Below are 25,608 nucleotides of genomic sequence, written 5' to 3' on the forward strand. Positions count from 1 at the left end.
TATTTGGCGGTGTGACCTTGTGTGTCCGCATCGCTCTTGTTCCATCATTTTCACTCCATTTGTAATCCCCACCTTTCCTTTGCTGTAGATATATGTTGCAGGTCAGGCTCGAGGTCACAATACATGAGTAGCATTGGGCCACTGTCACGAAAGGTTCGCGTATGGACACTTCATTAGGTACACCTCAACTATCTAATGAGATTCAGTACTGGAGGTACAGTATAGTATTTAAAAATGTTAAAGAGTGTTCGTAAAATGCAGCATACTAAACTTAGTCACTTTGTTCGTTTTTTTTTTAGTTTGTGGAGCATTCCAAAATGTGAATTTCCAGCCAGCTTCAGATTTGCCGCCGCTGAATTTAAGTGATTTTTAAAAACGGCACCAATCGACCTTTAGCCGTTGACTGAATACTCAACTCGACTCAAAACATATTTATTTATATAGTGCTTTCATAACAAAGGGAAAACACTGACAATGAGCATAGAGAAGACGCTCCCTCTAAACTAACCCTGGAGTAAATGGCGAACCCCCCAAAAATCCCAGTTTGCTATGTTACATTCTTCGTCTTTTATAAGACGGCTGGGATAGGCTCCAGCACGCCTAGTGAGGATAAGCGGTTCGGCTAATGGATGGATGGATTTTACAGTACGATGCTATTTTTCCTAAAATGTATGGTGTTTCAATTCATATCAATGTGGGAAATTTTGATAACCAGCCAACCAATTATTTTCCCAACATATTCATACCATTTTATGTAGATTTAGCTATCATTACAGTTCATATGTTTGGCTTGCATACTGTCTTCGACCTACTGAAGCAAATGGGTCATGGCATTATCACTGGCCACCATGCAAGCCAAACTCTTTCACACTGTGTCTGTGCGCATTGGCTTGCGTGCATGTCGGTAATACGGGTGTGCACGCGTGTCTATGTTTATGCACGGGTTGTGTAGTCAAAGTTGTGCGCCTTGGCTGTAAGCGAGGCCAGGCTCAGATGGGCAGTGGCGGCCATATTGGTATGTTTCAAGCCATTAGCCAATAAAACTGCAGGTAATCACCAAAAAAACACCTCCAGCTGGACAGGGAGGAGAGTGTGGAGTGGAAAAGAAGTTGAAGAGAGGAGACGGAACAGGAGTAGAGCAAGCTTTTGAATGAACAATACCATTCTAGGAGGAATGTTAAAATGGAAATCATGGAGGATGGTGGCCAAGCATGTACAGTAGATGTAGAGTTTGATTTGCATGTGTGTGCGGGAGGTTCTGTTTGTGTGCGCATCACAGCATGGAGGAAGTGGCTTTGACAGCTGCTGTTTCTGTGGCGTCAGTCCAGCAACACCTGACAACGTGCATCTATCACCCCCTTATTGAGAGAGGGGGATGCAAGAAGGCGAGTGTGTGTGTGTGGAATGACGGGGTAAGATGAGATGAGCTGAGAGCCAAAGATTGAAAGGTAGAAAAACAAAAATGGCTTTCGGTCAGACAAAATGGCGGCGAAAGACATAATTATATTGTAAATACATATGAAATCCTAAAAGGGATAGACAGCATGTAAACACTTTGATTGTTAAATGAAGTGTGTGCTCAATATGGAGACTGCACAACTCACTATGAGTCTAGTATATAGGCCAACAGTGCTGCAATTCCTTCCATAGGACATATCATGTCATTCAATCAGGTTGCCATCATAGTATCTTTATTAAGGTCCAGGCAGAGTCCTCACTTTGAATCATATGAGAGACTGCTTACATGCCCCGGTAAGATGATGCTGTTCTAGTTAGCAACACAGTTCAAAAGTCCAAACTCTTAAATGCTCATGTGCAAAAACCGAAGACTGAAATAACTCTTTCAAAAGGAGCTATCTATTTGATAAAGTTCTTCATTTGTTATAAGTGATTAAATCTGATATGGCCACAATTTGACAAAATACAATTACCATCCCCACACTGTAAAGAAAACAACTTGAATTTTTGGGGGCTAAAACAGTAAGTAAGTTGGAACATCTTTGAAATATAAATGATTGACATTCATGGCAACAATGTTAGTTAGCACAACAAAGCAGGCATGTTGTTTGCTCCAAAACAATGTGGTGTGTTGCTGTTACTCATAGGTTTAAGTTTGGGGACAATACAATGGACAATTAGTTCTGTAAACTCTTATTTCTTTGTTGAAAATATGGGAAAGCTGATTTTCACATTAGCAAAAATGTTTTATTGAATTGCCTGACTTAAAATTTCATCAACGTTTTTTGCGTCCAATCTGCGCATGCTCTTTATGTAAATGCGTAGTGACATCATGTTTAACACATTTGACAATGGCAGCGTCCTCATCTGCGACAGGAGAAGTCGTTTTAAACTACTAGGATCTTGTTTTTAATGAAGCTTGTGCTTTAATGAAAATTTTAAAACAATCACAACTACTCTGCAAAATAGACAAATGAACTCCATTTTGATTAACCATGTGATGTTTACATCGATCTGCATGTCACACGACTGTAAAAAGACCGTTCTATAGTGGGGCATCCAAACGGCCGATTGGAATAGATCATGTCCAATGTAAACGGCATTTTCATTCGCTTTGGTCATTCAGTTTCATTCTAATTAGAATACAAGGCGCCATATAAACCATGACTGATATGAAGATTCAGTATGAGTGCGACGTCAGATGGTTTCAATTGGTCCACTGTGACGTGTTTGGCAAATTCATTGGTCGGATGTCACAGGACTATCTTTAAATGTATTGGCGGCATGGAGGTCGTTAACAAAAATCTATAAATTAACCGTGTCGCATTTTAAAGCTGCTCGGTTTAAAGCATGGGAAAAAAGTAGCCTCTTTTAGTCTGGAATATACGATAAGTATTTTTTGACAATCATATTTATTCATTCTTGCTGACAGCCCCCCAGGAAACACGAACCTCTTAAAAAATCTTGTAATGGCAATACAATTATCCATCGAATTTATAATGAAGGGGTTGAAAGCACAGTGTATCACCTAATATATATCGCACACTTCGTATACACGAGCATTAATGTTACACAGACTCTACAATGGTGGTCAATTGTCATGCAGCACGTGGACACACACACACGCACACACCTCAAAGGAGATTGCAGGGGATTTGAGGCCCTCATATATCCCCCCTCACGGACACCGACCGTCTGCACGTTATACAAAGAAGCCTCCTAGAAGAATCATTGGGTTCTATAAGCCCAGCTTCAGTGTCCAAGAAGAGGCGTGTAGGCAGAAGTAAAGACGCACACGCTCCTGTGGCGCTATTACATCCTGCTGTTCTTGTTCATACAATTTAACCTCTCCCCAAGAAGGATGTCGTAGCATACAAAGAGCATCCAGCCTGCTCGCTACTTACGTTTCATCGCCCTTCTACTAATGCAGGCCAATATGATATGTTTACCATGTAGCATCCTTCATGCAAACCAGTTTTGAGTCAAGGTGCTGCAAATCACCAGCTGTAAGTGTCTCTTTCGCGCACTTATTCATTTAGCTAGTCCGTGTGCGCTAACGAGGCCCATTACGTACTAAGGTTTGGCGTCATTAGCACATCTAGCCTTAGCGCTAAGTAATTGCTGAATTAATGTGCTCCACCAGTATCTTCCACATTGGGAGCTAACATGTCCCATTAGCGGCGTCTATTAGGTTTCCCCAGTGTTTAGCATGTTTAGTCAGTTACTTTCACTAACATGGCCAATTAACGAGGGTCTTGTTAGCCATTAAGACCAGTTTGTGCATTTAGCCTTTTCCCAAGCTAACTAGCCCCCTTAATCAGCGGAGTAATGAGAAAACATCCTTCCCACAGCAGCAGTCAATAGTAATCACTGTTTATTCTCTTCCAATGGAGACACTTGAGTTTACTCGGCTACTGGGGCAATTGATCTAACTTCTGCAAGGAAAAAGAACTTCTGTTTTTTTATTTTTTTTTATTCTTTATCATACCGATACAAGTCCATTTTGTAACTTGTGTCTCTAAAATACATAACTGGCCTAAAGTAAAATGAATATGGGTGCCCTCAAAGAGAACAGACAAAAGGATACAAATGGATTAAGTGGATGATAAAGAAGAGCATTTTGCATATTGAAGGGGAACAATAATACCAGTTATTTTGACTTAATGGAACGAAACAATGTCTGGCTACCATTATGGGATGTATCATTTCTTGCACCCAAATTCAACTAAGACTGGCTCCAGCACTCCGTAGTGGGGAGAAGCCGTATAGAAATTGGGATTGACGAGTTTGTTGATGGAGTGCACTGCTTGGCTATAACCAGTAGAGGTGCTATCCTTCGCAATATGACGTGAAAAACTGTCATTCTTGGTGAAAACAAGGCATCGAAGAAATTAAGTCATTTTAATAAGTCAAGCAGGAATAGACTCATCTCCATAAAATAATGGAAAAGAAAGTAAGTAAGTATAGGTAAAAGTTGTATGGTATTATTAGCCTCTTTGGTCTCTCAGATGTTTTTGTCGGTAGCCAAGGTTTGTCACTTTACAGGCTTAAATGGGGTAATATTCTTATCCTCAGCTCTGAGCCACTGCTCGTGAGCGGTCTGCAGCCGGTCACGCAACCTCGCTTTGGTACCTGCACCTACACGGGTGTAAGGTGTACACACTTACTTCAGCATATCAGACTTCTCCTCAAGTAGAGTTTCATTTTCAATTATATAACAACAAATATCAACCCTGCAAAAAAAGCAGTGATTAGTATTGGCTATTAAGCCAGCGCTGCTTGCATCAAATGGATGCTCACGCAAGTACAAACAAACTATTTTCCTTGTAGTTATCTCTTACTGCTTGTCCTGACAAGCAACTACATTTCCAGAATTGAACATTCTCCTTTGTGCTTCCCCCTACAGGCAACATCGAATATAGCTGTCCAGCCACCAATGAGTGTGAAATCACCAAGAGGAGACGCAAGTCGTGCCAGGCCTGCCGCTTCATGAAGTGTCTGACTGTGGGCATGCTGAGGGAGGGTAAGGGAAAAGGTCTCTTCCTAATCTTTCTCCGTTAGCTCTGAGTGAACACATTCCAGTCGCAGTAATGACGAGTGACGTTGCATTCAAATACAGAACAAGCCCAACCAACCAATCGATGCCTGCAAGAATTCAGTTGGAAATCCTATAAAATGTGTTGATTTGACTTCTTTTTTTTTTATCTTCATTTTGTTCAAATACCTTTGAATGTAAATAGAATTAATTCTGCTTCATCATAGACGTTTAAAATACTGCACAGGTGAAGTTGGAAGTAACATTTTAGCATAATCAATTGTAACATCAGAGAAAGAAATCCAATTATTATTGTTCTAACACTTGAAAGTACAAATGTGTCATGAGTGCCACGCATTTCTGCACTAAAAATTCTATTGTCATTTTAACAAATTTACTGTGAAAGGGTATATGCACACAGAGAAAAGCACAAAAGATGTAAAAAATACTTTAAGATACAATCTTCAGGCAAAGTGAAAAGGGAATGTTTTTGACCTCTGGATTTTTGTTCGGTGTTTTAGGACCATATTTTCCTTTCAAGGTCAAATCCTGATTTGTTCGAGAGCTGAACCATATTAGTTTGGAGTGTTGAAATTTGTGCTATTTCCGTGTAATTCAACAACAAAAGAAAGGCCCCTCTTTAAAAAATAAATAAATAAAATACAGACGACACTACATTTGTATTTGTACAAATTTCTACTAAATCCCTGTGAAAACACATTCTGAGAATTTACTTTTTCTGAAGAATGCTATAACACAGCACATTAATTTCCCATTCCCCTTGCTTTCTTTCACTTGTTACACATCCTTTATTGTCTGTCTTCAAACATTACACTCACTTTCTACACACACATGTACACACATGCACAGCACACATATGTTATGTCTAAATGAGCTAACATTAGTTGCTCCAGCAGTGCTGAAAACGAACAACTGATATGACTGCCCTCGCGCCGCTTTCATTAAATACACTCATTCCTCTTTTTCACACTCCCCTGGTACCTCTACCTCTTTCACTGCCTTTGGTCTTCCCACCTCTGACCTTTCCACTCCCACCTCGCTTTCTGCCACGCAAGGAGGAAGAGGGCGCCCGATAGAGAAAGTCTAAGAAACGGGAATAACGGTCAGGGAGGGAGGGAGGAATGGAGGAGGCTTGGGAGAAGAGATTGATTTATAGGCGCTGAGGAGAGGGGCCGGGGGAGGATGAGAGGCAATGTGGTGGTGGTGTGGAGGGGGTGGGGGGGGGATGGACCGGGTGGCCGAATGAAGTAGAAAGTGTGTGTGAGAGAAAGCAGAGGGAGAAGGAGGGTCAAGGTTGTAATTGATGGGAGACCTGGACGACGCCCCCCGCCCTCCCTTGGTCAGGGAACGCGGCTCAGGCCGACGCACGGCAGCCTCCTCGCCATCCATTCTTGTCTTCTTGCCGCCCTCCTCTTCTCCCACTCATGCTTGTGCAACCACTTCATCCATCCACTCACCTCTACATTTGCGCTGCCCTCCATCCCGGCAGGTGACGTACACTCAGCGGACACTTCATTAGGTACGCTATACCTTCACAATATAGCGACATCCGTTACAGGGGCTTTGATAGGGTTGACAATGCATTTAGACAAAAGTAGAGTCACTCCTACTTGGAGACTGCCTATCACGGCGTTGTTCGATGGGGTACTTCTTAACCCTGCAAAACCAAACAACTGCTATGTAAAACTTGCCCAAAATAAAGGTTGAGTTGCAGAAATTGCCAAGCGCCATACGCATTTGGGTGCAGTTGCCATCTCCATTCCAGCCAATCACAAGCCCATATATATTTACATCATTACAAACTCGTCACTCGTTATCTCACCGCTAATACTGCTATGATTATGCTTGAAAGTGAGCATTGAATATGATCATTTGTGAGAGTGATGTTAGTGATCAGGGAGCCTTGGCAGACGTTGGTCACAATCGAGTTGGTCGATGGGATCTTGAGGATAGTTGCAAGCAATAAGAAAACTAGCAATGTGCAATCAATGTGGCTTTTCTCTCCCTTTGAAGGGTTAGGGTTAATTTAAGAAAATCGATTTAGGTTACAGTTAAGGGTTAGCTCAAAGATTGTAGTTCTAGTCCACTCACCTGTTATTCATTTTTATTCACAAATAAATAAACTTACCATTTCAGTGTAGTTTCATACTGTTATGTGTAAATTTTGAACTTGTCTGTTTGTGAACAAAACATTTTCTTGGACTTGTCCGGTTTTGCGATTTTTTTTAAATTTTTTTATTTTTTATTTTTTATCTTCCCCAAATTAACCACTTAATTGTTTTCATATAAATACCATAAATAAAAGCTATTGGCTGTAACCTGGGACCAAAAATGGACCCAAAAAAGCCAATTTCATTAGATTAAAAAAAAAAAAATGGAGATGCTTTTGCATTAGAACACTCCATGTGTTCGATTATGTGGCGGTGGTTTGCGATGAGTTCCACCAGATCGTGCTGAAATCTGCTTTTTCTAATACGTTGACCTCTTTATTTAGCAAAGCAAACATTAAAAACTCCATTATTAAGCGGTGCACTGCAAACTACCGCCACAAAAATAAATATGAGTACCTCTGTGACAATTTTCTGATACAGCTTGTCGGCAATTTGACATGACATACTGCATCCATGGCACAAAACCTGAGCAAACAGCTTGTAGATGGAGTTGTAAATAAGCAGATGAAACTATATTTTTTCCCCAAGAGTGCAACAAAACATTTCCTTCCACTATAAATGCCAGCTCATCTCTTCTTTAGTTCTCCCACACTTTATTCCCTCCCAACAAGCTGCTGCCGTAGCGTTTGTTCTCCCAGTCAATCTGACATTGGCAGAAGCCATGTTTCATCTCCCGTCGTGTACACTAAGTCTGTTTGCACGCACGTGCATTGGACCAATACGCATGCAGGCTATAAGCTTGCGTATTATTGGCAGCTTCTACTTGCCTTAAGTGCTCACCTGGGCCACAACGCATATTATTTGTCTGAGGAAATGCGACAAACTCAACTAGACGTTTACAATTCATTATGAAAAGCTTTCATCGTATCGTGTTTGCATGTCTTCTCAAAGAGGAAAACAAAAAGCAGCCTTTAGTGGCTGCACATACATCATTCACACACACACACAACTAGGCCTAAATATATACAATATACATCAACCTGACAGACCACAGCCATCCCATTTGTTTTGGTTGGTCTGAATTTAATACACGGGGTCCCACTCTACATAACAACATGGTTCATTGAAGTTTTTTATTTTCCACCCTAAAGCAGAATGGGAGGAGATAGATAGTACCTTAAAGGTAGTAAACATAGTCCTTTATCTTTGCTTTATTCTATCAGAGATGCAATTTTTATTTAGTTTACATCAAGGGGGGGAAATGCGCTATATAAATAAAATTGTATTGTATTGTACCAATACATTATATCATTGCGAGGTAAACATTCATTCCTATTTCACTCTATATCACTTTTCGTCATACCGAAACTAGAACTACTTCCCGCTACTGTGTCTAAGAATCATAGGAAGTATAGTCCTACTAGCCTAATGCTGCGGTCGCAGGTTAGCCCCAACACAAGCTGAGCTTTTTGGTGGCATATTTGCAATGTTACAATGTGTGACCGGACCGGCACGAGGTGAATGACACTATCAGCTTCCAGTAGCTGCCGGGACCAGGCAAAAAAAACGGTTGGATAATGGTGAGTTTATTGACTTGTTTGCAGCTGTTAAACCGTCAACCAAGATAGTATTTAACATTAGCCATAGTATTAACACAACCACCAGTCACCAGATTGACTAGCGAACTGTTCGAACTTGATTTTTTTCGTCAAAAAATGTCAAATAAAAAAACACATTTTCATTGGTTGCTTTGACATAACATTTAATGTACTATTGTAAAATTTTGACATCAAGCAAAACATTTTTTTGCTCTGTGTCAGACTCCGATTTATAAAGATTAATGACCCTCAAGTAACTGTTTAAAACATGGTCATCTTAATACAGTTTGCTCTTGTTTTGTTTCTGATCGTGGAGATTCGATTTGTTAGCTGTTCAGTGCAGGGGTGGATCTAGTCGAGTGCGATACAGGGTTGAGGCCACCCCAATACCTTGAAAATCCTAAAGTCTTGACCCTACCATCTTTAACAGAAAGCTGTTATGTAGCAGTTTTTCAAATTGACTAGAAAATATAACAAAATACAATTGCTTGTTTGATTGATTTCAGTCTTTAAAAAATAAAGTCAACACATTTCTAAGCAGGCCTTCCGTACTGTGCTTCTGTATGTGGCCCTCCAATGAAAAAGTTTTGACATCCATGCACTACAGTCCGGACTGGTTGCCTGCACGGAAGTCAGGCGATTGACCCACTACACCATCCGTGACCTTAGTGTTTATGTGATTAAACGGCAATGTCATTTAAATTACAAACACATTCAGCTCTTTAAAGAGTGCTGGAGGAAGACGAGTAAACAGGCAGAGGAAGGCAGCAAGCGAAAGAACATGGGGACGCCCACCCACCAATATGTAGCAGCTAATTTCTGGAGCGAGGCAATTAAAAAGCCTGACTTTATTATGAGAACTTCCCCTCTGGCAATGACTGTCTGTCCATTTTTAATGAGGTCATAATGATGCGTCAGCTGAAGCCCAAAAGGTCGTAGGGGCGGTGCTTAGAGAGAAGCCTTTGCATGTTGCAGGGTTGGAGGCGTGCGATTGCAGGTAAAAGATTGGCTGAAAATAATGAAGCAGACGTGGGTTAAACGATCACCTGGGGAGTCTGTGTTAGCGATTTGATTTGCTCCCTTTTAAACGCACTTTATGCGTACTTGGACCCCCCCCCCCCGCCCCCACACACACACACACACGCACACACACAAAAAAGGTTTGGCATCACACATCAGAAATAAAGTGTCATGATGTGAATACAAAACGCAGATCAGACAATTGAACATGAAAGGTTTTGGCAGGAGCGGTAGGTGCATGTGTACCGTGCATATGCTGCTATTGACAACAGTGCGGCTTTGATGACGGCACGTCACACGCGTCCTGCTTTAAAGAGATGCAACATGTCTGGACAGGGACCAAAGCTTCCATCTCTATCAAGTCATAAACGGCCAGCTGGATTCAGATGGTCCACTAGCAGGGACACGAGACCACGCGCCGCTCATATAAACCCTGGCATGTGGCCTCGTGCACGCACACACACACACACACACACGGCTCGTGCCAACTTTGGCCATGCTCCCCAAGACCTAATGAGGGAGATTGGTTGGAATGCCACAGTCTGTGTATGCCACTTTCTTTCAGCGCGCGTGTATATGTGTGTGTGTTTGTTGTCCGCATGCAGCTGCTGGTGTGTGTCATAACTCTCCAATTCGATCTTGACTTCTATCCAGTCACAAAGGCGCACACATTTGTTTTTTTTTACCTTTTAACAGGGAAGGAACCATGTTTGTTATGGCAGGGTTCAAAATGGAACCTATTTATTATATATTGTTGCTGTCCTGTGAAAAAAACCTATGTCAATTTTCTTTTTCTTCATTTTTACGTTAATGAGGTTTCCGCGTTACAGACATCCCATGAACATTTTTTTTTAAAAATGACAAAATTGCACACCCGTGTTTTTCACAGGAGAGCGACGATATATTTCCTGTAATTATGACTTCACGACTGTGCTTATTGATAGAATATAGTATGCCATGTTCTAACTTACTAATTTGGGTCATGCCACCGCCACAGGAATGAAACTCCATCGTAAATAGAGGAGTTGCTGTACTCGGCAAGAAAAATAATTGCAATTCATTGAGATAGTGTCCTGGACTAAATCACAGCCGGAGTATAACGTTCAGTATTGAGTGTCTTGAGGGCCGCCATATTTGGGCAGGTAGGGCAGTGCAGATGTTTAACAAGCCTTTTTACAGTTATGGAATTGTTTACCACACTGTCCAATAATGCAAATGTCCAAACGTGACCAACCCTGCAAACCTGGAAGATCACCGTTAGTGGAGGAAGGCACACATTGAGTAAACAAAATGATATGCTCTTCTGGAAATTATCACATTGTTCCATTTCTGGATTTTGGTCTTCTTGTAAAAATTAAAGGCTAGTTACCAATCACTGTTTGGATGGAAAAAAAATCAATTTCTTTCTTTTTTTTTATTTTAGCTGATTATTTGGAACATGTTAATATTCGATTCTCCATATACTCACAAGAATAAAGACGCATACAAAACAATAAGTAATTATTTTTAAATAAGCCCATTTTCCATATTCAGTGTTTCCTTTCCTCTCCACAATAGCAACTTACCTTCGTGATTTCATGAACAGAGCAGTTTATTGAGAAACATGGGTGAGGGAGAATAGAAAAATGTAAAGAATGAAGGGAAAACGAGAGCAGAGTGATGCTGAGAGAGACAAGAGAAGACGAGGAAATTAAGGAGGAGAGAAGCGCCAGACAACCCGTGGCGTCTGGCGCTTCCTCATGGGAAGGAAGCGTGCCGCTAAATCTGGCCTGTAGTGTCTATCCTCACTAAGTGTGTGTGCATGCGAACGTGTGTGTGCGTGTGTATGCGGCACCTGGTTGCAGCCCATCCAGAAAGGGGTGATAACACTTTGACGAGAGCTCAGACTAAGTGGTCCGCTCTGTCCCACATACACTTCATTTTATTTCGGAGGAAGTTTGCAGGGTGAAACCACAAGCAGACACCTCACCGTGTGGACGGGATGGCAGGGGGAAGAAAATAGCATTTTCTCTTTCAAAACGTTCACTTGGCATTTTGTACATTCAAATTTTATGGAAAGTTATATTTCAAAAGCTGAAACAAAATTAACACACCCTTTAAAAGTCAAAAAGTACACAGGAATGTGAAGCATGTGGTTTAATTATTTTTGTCTTAAAATTAGAAGTGGTTAACTTCGTTTTAAAGTCATGTTAAAATGTTACTTTCAAAATGGCTGTACAGCTTAAAGGTTTTGTAGTCGTGACCGATTTGATAATCTCAAATTTTTTTACCAAATCGAAAACAAATTGGTGGTCATCCAATTTGTTTTCAAATTTTGAGGTTCCACTATAGATTTATATTAATCTTAAATTAACATGAGTAGATTTACCTCATGATTTGGATCCTAGAAAGTGGGAAATATCAAATGAGGAAAATTATTTTTTCTTTAAAGAGACCTAACACTGAACCCAAACACATGGCATCTTCTTGCACACACATACACATATTCACCCAAGAGTGACCGCAGCCACCTGCTCGCTGCCTCAGGCACGGTTGGTCGTATTTGGTCTGATCTTTAGGAAAAAATAAATAAATGAAAAAGTCACTGCATGACACTTGCACACACACACACATTCCTCTCTGTGCCATAACCTCAATATTTCAATATCAGCTTTTTATTTTTATCTTTTAATTCAAGCCCTCCTTTACCTTTAGTCAAACTACAGCAGCAATAAAGAAAATGCAAATGCTGTCTGTCATCTTGAATGTCCTCAGCAGAAACAAGCATATTTTTATAACACTGGGTTGCAGTGTGGGCAGATTTTTTTTTTTTTTCTTTTTAACAAAGTCAGAGGCTTTATTTTTTTTTCTGTCTCGGCATTAGCTAAGGTCTTCTCGCACCCTGACTTCTTCCTCTCTCACTCACTGTCAGCACATTCTCATTGGGCCTTTTGTCACCCCTCAATCCGTTTGATTTGCCCTTACTCTAACTCCAATCCCAACACTACTTCTTTTACATCATCATCCCATTGAAATCAATCAATCTCTGTCTTCTTCTCATTTGTATTACAGCATTGGCACAGCATCAGCCTTCAAAAAACATGCACATTTTGAACTTTCTTTCTAAAGTCACATTGCTTCTTGCAGAACAGATTAATCGGCGAGTCAACTTGACAATTTTGTTTCGCCGTTTTAAAGCTTGAAGTCAACATAACGTTTGTGTCATCTCGCCTTCAAATTGGACACTTTACAGAGGACTTTTGACCACCCGTCTGCTGCTATTGAGGGCTATAATGTTCTGTGAAGCAACAAACTATCCGGAGAGTACGAAATAAGATGTTGCCGGATGAGAATAGCAGGAAGTTCGGCGATTCCGATTGCTGCTAGTCTTAAAATCTTCATTCCAGCGGGACCACGGAACAGCCACGAGGAACAAGGACAGCAGCCTGAAATGAAGCGCCATCTTTGTTGCCAAAATGTTGCGTCCAATAATGTGCGGGCAACAACTGTGTGATAACGAGAACTTCATTCACATCACAATACTTCAACATCTCAACACTTGTGCAAAGAAACAGAACTTGGGAACAGACAAATACTTCATTTTTGGGAGCCTGGCTACGATGTGCTATGTAGCACAAGGTGAGACCGGACGGCTCGTTGAAGAGAATCCCTCTAATAACAACAACTACATTCAATCAACAAAAAGAGTACTGTAGAGCAGTGGTTCTCAACCAGTGTGCTGTGGCACATTACTGTGCCGTAAAAGATCATCAAGTGTGCTGCGGGAAATCATCCAATATCAAATATTTTCACCCCCCAAAAATATTCTAATACATTTTGTGTTTATTTTTTGTTAATTTATCTATGCCAACCACACAATATGAGTCAAAACAAATGCTCTTCCACTAGATGACAGACGGTACATAATTGACCTGTACATCCACTTTTTGTGAATTGTTTTGCTAAGTGGTGTGCCATGAGATTTTTGCCAATATGAAATATGTGCCTTTGCTCAATAAAGGTTTTGGGAAACACTGCCGAAGGGTATAGCTGTTAGCCGATGCGCCGGCTAGCAATAATGCTACGTGGCCACTACTAGCACTCATTAACAAACAAGAGAAAGAGGTGTGTGTTTCTATGAACCGATGGGACACATGCAAACCAAACTTTTTAAATGGGTTTCAAAAGCCGTTCCACCCTTAGTTTTTATGTGTGTGTGAGTGAGTGTCATCTCGCACAACGGCAAGCAGGCTGACTGACTCAAGAAGCAACCAAGCAGCGCGGTTGAATGTTGATGGTAATTGACCACTTATCGAGTCCGAAACAAACTATCGTGTCCATTTTTTTCTTATCGAGCGATAAGTCGATATCGTAATTATCGTGACAGGTCTAGCGATGACAAAAAAACTTTTGTCGTTCAACCTTTACCTCTTATACTGGATCTGTCATGTAGAAGTGAATTGCACCATCTGAAGACTTCTTCAGTCTTTATTATATCTCGTCTCAATTCACTGTCATTATTCTCAACCTTTAATTTATCAGCACTAACATCATAACTTTCTTTCTCCATCCTTAAAATGTCTTACTCCCTTTTACTGGGCCATCCATTACAAACCCCCAACCATGCTAAACTGTCTTTTTAATTTCTTCCATCAGAATCTTCTCTCCGTTCTTCTTTGTCAGCTTTTATCAACATTTTATTTCCATTTCTCTTCCATTTATTGTGCTCTCACTCGTGCATTTTTACCCACCACCCTTAAATCTATCTTACATTTCCGTTGCCCTCTCCTTCCCTGTGCCATTCTTTAGGATTTGAAGGCTCATTTGTTAGGATAAGCGAAAGCACTTCCACTCTCCGCCCTTGCCTCCCCCTGTCCCTTTTTTGTAGGCTTTGGAAATATAATTTTCAATTTTTAATTTGATTCATTTAGATTTGATCATTAATCAGCACCGGGGGAGAGTTAATTTGGTGGAAAATAGATGAGGTAGTTAGAGAGGGCTCTTTATGAAGTGACTGTCGGCCCTTTTAAGTTACAAGGGAGAGTGGGGGGGGGGGGGCAATGGAACGCTTCTGCACATCGCAGTTAGTCCGGGAAAAAGTGTCTAATTTTTTGTGACTACACGCTCATCTGCAAACCATTACTCCAAGACGAGACTAAACGTTTGTCCATGCAGGTGCAGGATTGAGCTGGCTGCTTGTGCGTTACGGGTCACTGTATACACTTCGTGCATGTACATGTGATGGAGCAGTGTTTTTTTACCTCCCGCTGTTAAGAGTTTCTTGACCGTTTGCTGACACTGCTCCCCCACCGCAGTTAGACTGTCGGACCTTCTGTCTCCCCTCTCTCTCTCTCTCTCTCTCTCTCTCTCTCTCTCTCTCTCTCTCTCTCTCTCTCTCTCTCTCTCTCTCTCTCTCTCTCTCTCTCTCTCTCTCTCTCTCTCTCTCTCTCTCGCTCTCTCTCATTCTCTCTCATTCTCTCTCATTCTCTCGCTCTCTCACACGCACGCACACACACACTGCAACACTGATGTATTGCAGTTTTAAGTGGTTAATTCTTAGGCTAGTTCTACCTGTCCTTACAACAATTGAGGAGGATTTTGTTTTCTCTGGGTATTTCAGTTTCCTCCCACCATATTTTGGATTTTTCATTAGTTCTTCTTAATTTCGCTTTGAGTTTTTTTTTTTTTTTTTTTAAATTCAGTTTTAATTAGTTTTGAGAGCAGGCTTGTTAGTACTTCTTAGTTTGTTTTGTTTTTGTTTTTTTCTTTGTTTTAGTTTAGTTTTTAGTCATTTTAGTATTAGGCTTTGTTTCATTTATTTTTGTATATATATATATATATATATATATATATATGTATATATATATATATATATATATGTATATATATATATATATATATATATGTATATGTATGTATATATGTATATATGTATATATGTATATATATATATATATATATATATATATATATATATATATATATATATATATATATATATATATATATATATATATATGTATATGTATGTATGTCACTAATTATTGTGTAAAAAAACTAAATTAAACTGCAATACCCAAACCAATGTTCGACCTTCCTTCTTCTATACGGACATACAACAATACCAATATAAATACATTTAAAATCCACCCCAAAAGTACATATATGATATTAATTGACGAAAACAGATGTCTTTTCCACTATGATTATTAGTGAACAGGCCGTGTACAGTGAACTTTCCAGCAATACAGTGAGGCTTATTGCAGTGCTGTGAGCTTTTGATGATTATAGTTAGTTTAATAAACGTAAAATGTAGTTTCAGTTATTGGTTTTTTTGTTTTCTCATTTTTATTATATTTTGCTAGTGAATATGTTTTTTCAATTGTAGTTATTTCAGTAGTTTTTGTTGACTATAATAACCATGCCTCCCACATCTCAAAAACCATTTAACCTTCTAGTGAGGACTCTAACTTGCCCATCGGCGTGAAAGTGAGTGTTAATGGTTATTTGTCTTTTTGGGCCCTTGTATTTGGCTGGCGATTAACACATTGTAACCCAATAATAGCCCAAAAATCTGTTGACTCCCTCTTTTGTGCCAATAATCCACTAATTCACAATCCTTGTGTGCGTGTGTGTGGGGGGGTGTTTGCAAGATCGCAAGTGCAGCTCTTACACAGATTAGTTTTGCTTGTTAAAATAAGAAAGTAATCTTCACTGGATTATCCTTAAAATGCCTTTACTCTTATTTACGATTGTACACACGCACACACAAAAAGTAGTCTTAATTAAACAATTGCGTGTGACCCTTTGTAAAATGATTACATCTATTTTTGTTATCTTATGGTCTTAATTCTGTGATTCTTTGGCTGTCCAAAATTGAGTCTTAGACACACTACTCAAATAATCCATAAACTTGAGCAATGGTGTATTGGTTTAATGTATATTTTTCTAAAGAATAACGAAAGCTCATAACGTAGTGCCTTGAGATACATATTTCATTTGTTCCGTGCCCATGCTTGTAACTCAATGTTGAAATGACATTAATCCAATCTCCTCTCCGAAAACAAATATTTTGTAATGTGTTTTTAATCAGAAAAATAGCACTCTATAATATCTTTGGGGATGGAAACATCCAGTAATGATTAAATGTCATGTAAAGAATTAAACCGTTTTTGACACATTATTTGCTTCTGTTCAATGGACATTGTGCTGCTCCTTTTGGTGGCCTTGTCCACATGGGAGCAGTATGGAGACGTAGCTCCTCAGTAAACCGCAGTAATATTAGTCGTTCTTCGCAGAGGATAAAGAATAAATGCCTATGGGTATTGTTACTACTACTGCATGTGTTGCGCCATCGTGTGTTCAAATATCTGTTGTGTAAAAGGTTGTAACAATGCTATACCAATGCCATTTGTCAGCACATCTATGGCGTTTTAATAGCATTAAGCTAAGCGGTCTTGAAGTTATGTCGTTGTTTTAAATAGACGTGTAATTCTCTTTGTTTTATGTTTAGTTTGACAGTAATCTTCAACTGTCAGAGGCAATAAACATCTTGAAGCCTCTTTTGAAAAATTGTTCACTATCAAAACTGCTGTTTATTGTGACATTCACTGTCATCATACAGCGCTCCAATGATACATTTTTCCTTTGCAAAAAAATCAGCCAATAAACGGCTTGTATCTGGAAAACCTCCTAAGTTGGGTCACTTATTTCTCAAGGCACCAGTGTAACAGTGAATTACCAGTATCCAGTGTTTTACATTACTTTGCAAAAGCCTGAGCAGTTTGGAACCTAATTCATTAGTGAGAACCCCTCATAAGCTACGTTCCAAAATAGTGCTTGCAAAAAAAATAATATTATTAATCATATCATATTATCCTAAATGGAGTCCTCTTTTTCTCCAGGGCACCTGACACCTATGTCTTCCTTATCCATCTTTAAGTGGTAACCACGGTAACATCCAATACCCTGAGAGACAAGCCTAATTAAATTAGGACTCCTTTGTGTCAATTAATTAAGGTGACAGAGGGAGAAAGGGCGAGATAGCGATTGGCCTTAGAAACAGAAGCAGTGAGAGAGTGAGCCCATTTACAAAAAGATGTGTCAAATTACTTTGGTCTCAGACTGATTTCTGGATGTATTATTAAGAGCAGGTTATATAATAGAATGCAGTCTGAAGATTTATTTTTTTGTATTACTTGCATACTCTACCTTCTTTACAATGACGCATCATGTGGTGTTCTCTGGCACATGTTTTAAGCATATGAGGTCCATGTGCTCTGAAAATTCAGATCCGCTTGCAATACACTGGTACATGGGCCAAGGAAGAACCTATTTCACTTTTGTAAGAATCTGGGTGATTATATAGGCCTATACACGGAAATGTATTTCGACCATTAAATTAATGGATGGATTTGGGTCACTATGAAATTAATAGAAAGATGAACTGCACAACATAATGGATGTTTTCTTCACATTTGTTGACAGCTCTTCCTTGGCAGAAGACTGCTCTCGACAGTGTATTTTGTTTTGCCATGTATGATTAATAAAGGTCTATCCCAGCTGAGTTTGGGGCAAGAGGTGGGTTACACCCGGATACTTTTTCTCCAGCCAATCGCAGGGCACATATACAGTTGATTGGAGAAAAAGAAAACATTCACACCTACGGGCAATTTGGCCTTTGATGAACCTGCCATGTATGTTTTTTGGAACGTCGAAGAAAGCTGGACAGAACACGTAAACACGTAAAGATATAAATCCCCCTACCTCAGAACTGCCAGGCAGTACCCCACTTTGCTGTCACTTGTGTAAACCTTGCATATACCTGTATATATTTAATCTCAAACCATACACCGACTTCACATGAAATCCCCTCTTTAAAACACACAGTGATCTGAGCTAATCAACTACATTTTTTTTTACTAAGTGATGCTTTATGCTTTACCTCTGGGGTAGGGCTGTAATTAACACACACTTTATTATTTCTCTGCGTTGTTTTCAGGTGTTCGTCTGGACAGGGTTCGCGGTGGAAGACAGAAGTATAAACGCCGGATAGATGCAGACAACAGTCCTTATCTGAACCCTCAGCTGGCTCTGCCTGCCAAGAAGCCATGTAAGAGCACGCACACACGCACACACAAATACAATGTACTCGTTGAAGTTGGATTTCAAAGGTAGGAATCGTCATACCTGCAAGAGTATTCCATTGATATTGCATGATTGCTCGCAGGCCGTGTTCATGTATACAACAGTCGGACTGTTAAAAACACGGCTACACAACTGCACAAACACACACGCATACATAAATGGACGCAGGGTGTTGAGAAGCCCATCTGTTTGGGACTTAGTTTATTTCCTTGTTTCTGCATCTACCAGTTTAGGGTCATAACATTTTATACGTGTCATATTTTACTCTAAAGATATTCATTTAGCTCTGGCCGGATTTGCTGTTTTTTACTGTCGAGTCCACTCCTCGCCAAAACCTGATGATTGGAAAATGAACAAGAGCAAGAGGGAGTGAGAGTGAAGGAGGGGAGGTGAACCTAAGTGATGGGCTTCCTCACAGCGATGGAGAGGAGGAGGAGGAGGCACGTTAGGTAGGGAGGGACCAGCCAGAACTTTAATCCGGATTAAATCCAATCTGGCAACCACATCAAACTCGAGTTAGCTCTCTAGCTAACCGTCTGGTCTCACTCACACACCACATGCATACATGTAGTGCAGATTGAGCAGTGTTTAGCAGCTTGCTCCCTAAAACCCTTTTTGCTTAAAGCTGGAGCATATTCTGATTGAGTCCAATATGCTGAATGGCTGCACGACAGCTTAGGCTAACTTCTGCACCACTAATCACAGAAAAGATGGGACCATGCAATTGTGGTCAGGGTATTGTTTGCACAAATACACACGCTGCTGGAGATACAGTAGCGTCCACTAACCCAATGACCAACTTCCCAAACAAATACCAACTACTATTCATCCTCTGATTATTACTGGTGTGATTAGATTATTGTTGCCATTTCTGGGCACTTGTTGACAAATTCCAGAGATAGTGCTTTGTACTTATTCCTTCAATCCCTCCCAAGGCTAACTAACACTGACTTGTTAGAGGGTTGAAATCTTCAAGCTTTTGAATTTTCATTGCAGTTTTTGGGAGGAGCACAGCAGCAAAGATCAATAATTTCGTCCTGAAAACAATAATTTTGAAATCGTGTCTTGATTTACAATCTTAATTTATTCTGTTACCACGCTCATACCTGAAAACACTCATATGTGAAATCATCTTTTCCCATTGAAATGGATGACATGCCAATAATCTGTTCCAGCCCCATAAAAAAAAGTTTAGTTTAAAGACGAAATGGCAATAACCATATATATGTATGTATATGTGTATATATGTGTATATATGTGTATGTATATATGTATATGTATGTATGTATATATGTATATGTATGTATGTATGTATGTATATATACCTATACATATGTATATATGTGTATATATATATATATGTATATATATGTATATATATATATGTATATATGTATATATATGTATATATATATGTATATATATATGTGTGTGTGTATAGGTGGGTGTGGGTGTAACCAAAGCCACGGTGTCTGCAATGATTGTGTGAGAATAGGACAATAGCTCAACCTTTGGAAATGGGCTTGCATTGATTCTAATTAGGGAAACATTAAATAAGATTTACTTGCAGATATAGCTTCATGCGTGTGTCCATGTGTGTGTGCGTGCCTACTTTTGCAACAAGAACAATTGCACGTGTATGAATTGACATTTATAAACCATTTATAACACTCATCTCCTGCTTATTTGTTTTAACTCCTCTTAGCTTTTCTCTCCTCTGTTGTTATTCCCCTGCTTGATTAGTCAGTGGATTAATTTGGGAGCAGGATATCTGTGTGTTGCTAATGGGCCATAGAGATCTCATCACCACATGTCACTATTACCGGCTGAGCTGTTTGGCTTTTACTATTATCTTCTCCTTGCATGTGTATCGATGAGCTTCTTTGAGGTGGGAAACGAGAGGCAACACACTCAACACAGTGGGTTCAAAATAACACAATTTGGGGTCAAAAATGTATCGATACACGTTGGGTCAATTTGACCCACTTTCTTGCATTGTTTTGTACAAAACAGCCCATTTTTTGACGTTGTTTTTTTACAAAACTACCCATTTTTTGGGTTGTTTTCTGCAAAAACAACCAAGAAAGTTGGGTCAAATTGACCCAAGATGTGGATCAGTCCATTTTTTACCTCAAATTGTGTTATTTTGAACCCAACTATTTTTTGAGTGCACTCTGTGGCCTTTTGGAGCATCTCCACAACAATGATACTCTAACTCAACCTTTATTGTCATTGCACAAATAGTGGTAGAACTAAAGATTAGGAAGGCTGTTCGTAATTGGTGCAAATGAAAGGGCAGGCAGTGATCACACCCAATGAATATTAAATGACTAGAAAATCAAAACACTGGATTACTCATGAAAATTGCAAAGGACGCTTAAGAGGAGTATGAGTATGATATGTTTATTTGTGATAATTCCCATGATTAAAAAAAGAAAACGTTTTTTTTTTCCATCCTCCACTCTCTAAAACAGGGGTATGCAAAGTATGACCCAACGGACCTCTTTCATGTATAAGGCCCTTTGAGCAGTACTGTAATATTTTTTGCATATAAGTAGTTTTTTTTTTGTTAGACCTGGCCTACCTGCCTCTTTTTTAATACACGTGGCTCTTGAGCACACACATTTGCCTGCCCCCGCTGTAAAATGTACTGGAATGAAGTAAATGATCTTTCCACATGATATAAAACAACAACGTGATCATATTTTGCTCTTCTGCCTTGATTCCTGTTATGTTCTCCATTCAATTCACATTATTGAAACTCATTAGTCTATTTTACACTGTCTATAAAAATGACTTGAGCAAATAATGAGTGTTTTGCCTGAACATTTCATGGCTAATCAGATGCTCTTGCAATCATGGGCGGCATTATTATACAGAGTGATTTGCATGTGAAATTGTGTATCTGTCTGTATATGTTCAATGCCAAATGACCATGTCATCCCTTTGAGGTCTTTGCATGTGATAGTGATTATTTGTTACCCACATTGGTGTGAAACAGCTTGCTCAGGTGTAAAAAAACAAAACAAATGTATTCACTCTCTCTCTGTCTCTGTGTCTTTCTCCTCGTCTGGTGGTCATGTCAGTTGCCTTTGGCTGCCTTGCAGATAACAAAATCGTCTCTCACCTGCTGGTGGCCGAGCCAGAGAAGATCTACGCCATGCCCGACCCGACAGTACCAGACAGTGACATCAAGGCCCTGACTACGTTGTGCGACCTGGCCGACAGAGAGCTGGTGGTCAACATCGGCTGGGCCAAGCACATCCCAGGTAGGGGAAGTCTGCCAACCCATCGCGCATGCTGCGATACCACACACACACAAACACGCACACTCCTTTCTAATGCTTACTATTCACACTTCAAAATGCGTGCTGCTGCGCTTACCCTTACGACGTGACTTTTCACCCTAATCTCCGCACCTGGACAGTTTGAACTCTTGACACCTCCTACTGGGCAACCAAATGCTCTCACAACACACACAACATACAGAACGCATGCAAGGAAATGGTCTTTGAACCAATGAATCAAATCACCTTGACACCAATTAGAAAGCCACCTCATCATGTTTGTGATCCCGGTGTCTAGAACAAAGGGAATGGATGGATGGATTCATAGATGAGTGGGTGGTTGGGGAGGAAGAGATGGATGGATGGATGGATGGATGGATGGGAGGAAGGGATGGATGGATGGATCAATCTATGGAGTGGGTTGGGTGATTTGTAGGTAGGTAAAAATGGATGGATGACAAACATCCATCCCTACCTACAGGGATGGGGAAAAAAAGTAAGCAATGAGTTCTGGTAAAAGGGAAGGCATAATGAAAAAGGATGTTGTGGTTGGTGACAGCAGTGAGTGGATAAAATGCGCCTCAGATTAAGACAAATTAGCACAGACGAATCCTATTGTTGACATGAATATAGTTAGAATAGAAAAAGACAAGAACTGAATGACTGTTCAAACAGTATATTGCATTATAATGATGCACAGATGAGACTAAATCCAAAACTGTCTAAATCAATGATGATGCAATCAATGGCATTCCCTACAAGGCTCCTGGAACGATATGCATTATTTTTTATCAATAAATGTGAAAATTGAAAGAAATGAATGGAGAGAGGGAGACAGCGATGAGGCTAAACATGGCTCGTATTGATCTGTGTGCAGACACTGAGCGGGCATGGCTGTCATTGAACCACATGCCAAATTTAGCCAATGAAAAGTTGATTTTTGCATTTCAAAACGTAACATTTTCATTATTTTCCCACCGACGCATGTCCCGCTGGCTTCCACCTTTGCCTTTTCGCTTTAGCCCCTCCTTTCGTACGAGATGAGGCCAGGTTAACCTGGTTAGCCACAGGCTAAAGCGTGCGCTCCTTTGCGTGCGTGCGCGCGCGCGCGCAGAGCAACGATTGCTCGGCGGCGAAGAGATGGCGTGATTAGACGAGCGAGAAAGGCAATCCACAGCTCTGTTTACAACACTGAACACTGATCTAATACGCACGCACACGCACACACACAACACACACGTTTCTAAAGTGATCTAGTGTTGAGTGGAAAGGATTGTCACAGCCAAATGCCGGACTTCAACATTTGTTATCCTCTTTCATGTAAGATAAGAAGGTGAACGCGTCTATTCTTTTCATTGCGATAGAATAAATTCTACTGTATTCTATTCATTGGCGTGTGTGTGTGCGCACTTAGGTTTTCTTGTGAACGCGCGCGCGCGCGCACGCACACCCGCGCTCGCACATCTTTTCTTGCTATGCTACAGTAATTTTTTAATCAAATTGATGGAGAGAGACAAAGAGAAAAAAGACAGAGGCAGAGTGAGGAGAGGTGAAGCCAATTTATGCTTCATGATATGGTTGCGCTGCGCTGCTCACACACACTCGCACGCACGTGCGTGTTGACACGCACACACAGAGGCTGGGAACAGTGGTAACAACGTGTCAAGGCGAGCGCCAGGCAGCTAATTTGAAGTCATTAGATGTCTGCCGTACTGGCAACAATTTGTTACGCTCACACATGCACAAAGGCCCGCACACAACAACACGACACGCGCGCACGCTGAGTTAAGAGCCGTCTGCAGATAGCGAGGAGGCTAAATTGTAAACTAATTTAAACATCACTCAGCGTTAGAGAGGCTGCCTGCAAGACAGGCCCCCGGATAACAAGGCCGGGCTGCGTGTGTACACGTGTGCGTGGGTGTGTGTGTCTATGTGTGCTGCAAGTCATGTTTGACACACAGGCTCGTCCAAGCTGGTGACAATGCGCACGCATGCACGCACACATCACTTTGATTGCTTCTTTTATTCTAAGGCTTGGCTTGTATGCCTTTGCACATTTCCATACTGATATGGCCTATATGCAAACATTTGATATGTCATTAGAGGAGGAAAATGAGGTTTCAGCTAGTGTGTGTCTCTTGATATCCCACAAAGAATATTAAAGCACACACAAGTGCATGAGGAGAGAAATGTAATGGGGAGAATAAAAAAAAAAAACGGCGTTGAGGATTTACATACATGCACATGAATGCAGTATCATATAGACAAACACTCAAAGCCGCGTGTGGATGCGCATAAACCGTACTATATTTGCTCATTTCGTTGCTGAGAGTGTTTGGTTTTCTAAAATCGTGTGTGTTGTGATCATTGAAGACTCTGAATCCGGGGTCACCAACACGGTGCCAGCGAGCATCTGGTAGCCCCCAAGTACCGGTCGGCCGTGGGCCTGTTCTAACAATTGCTCACCTCTGACGGAACATTAGGATTTTCTAGGAATGTTGTCGAAATTATCTTTTGAAAAGGTAAACACTGGAAGGGTCAACATGGGTTAAGTTATGGTGGCCGTGCCAGAACTGGCACTGGCCCTGATTTAAACCAATACTTAAAGTGGAAGTCAACCCAAACGTTTTTTTTCCAAGAATATATTCTATGGAAATAACATAACAGTTGCTCAGGGCACAGGTAACGACCAATCACGGCTGACCTGTTTTCCGAAGCTGAATCATGATTAGTCGTTATCTAAAGCCCTGAGCAACTGTCATGTCATTTTCAGTCGACAGAAGTGACAAAATGGCCGCCGCCTGAGATGGCTAAAAACGGGTGGATTAAGTCTTATTCCACAAACGCAATATTAACCAGAATGCCTTGTTTCAACTAGTGGGCCTGCATAGAGCATATTCTTGGGGGAAAAAATGTTTGGGTTGACTTCCACTTTAAGGAAATTCAATATGTTGGCCTTTACATGGATGAAGTAGAGAAGTGTGTGGTCATAATGGGCAAAATGCATGTGCATACATACATGTCCCCACTGAATGATCAATTCAGGTGAATAAAACTCAAAATATGACATTTTTAATTAGATATTAAAAAGGCAAAAACGTGTTGATTTCATCACATTCCTGTCTGAAATTTCTTTTGGTGACCCGCTCGGCCAGCATCACTGAACTTCGGGTGGTCCGACACCATCACGTGATGGCCTCCATTAATGTCGGACCTTGGACATAAAGTGTTGTATATTATTTATATTTATCACATCAATAATATATATATATATTTTTTTTTTTTCTGTACCGCTTATATTCCCTTAAATCATAGCATTAATAATTAATAAAAACATTAAAAGTCATTTGAGGAAATGTGTTATTTTAAAAGTGTGTATCAAACTGAGGAGCCTTCTCATGAATTGGTTCTCAACAATTAGCTCTCAGTTTCAGAAAGGTTTGTGAGCCCTG

The 25,608-nt window shown here is 40.3% G+C and overlaps 1 protein-coding gene across 7 annotated transcripts in view; it reads left to right on the forward strand.

Annotated features, from left to right (window-relative positions):
• Window positions 1–25,608, forward strand: part of esrrga (estrogen-related receptor gamma a) — a 131,233-nt gene that overhangs the window by 76,147 nt on the left and 29,478 nt on the right. For 4 of the 7 annotated variants that reach the window (XM_086025856.1, XM_086025855.1, XM_086025854.1 and 1 more), the window contains 3 exons: window positions 4,865–4,993; window positions 18,724–18,834; window positions 21,956–22,138. In XM_086025856.1, coding sequence (XP_085881982.1) covers window positions 4,865–4,993; window positions 18,724–18,834; window positions 21,956–22,138 — 423 coding nt within the window. The remainder of the gene's footprint in view (window positions 1–4,864; window positions 4,994–18,723; window positions 18,835–21,955; window positions 22,139–25,608) is intronic. The other 3 variants (XM_086025851.1, XM_086025850.1, XM_086025853.1) reach the window with 3 other exon arrangements.

The sequence above is a fragment of the Filicampus tigris genome, chromosome 3, assembly GCF_054856515.1.
Source record: "Filicampus tigris isolate MCC_2025a chromosome 3, RoL_Ftig_1.0, whole genome shotgun sequence".
NCBI classification, from domain to species: domain Eukaryota; kingdom Metazoa; phylum Chordata; class Actinopteri; order Syngnathiformes; family Syngnathidae; genus Filicampus; species Filicampus tigris.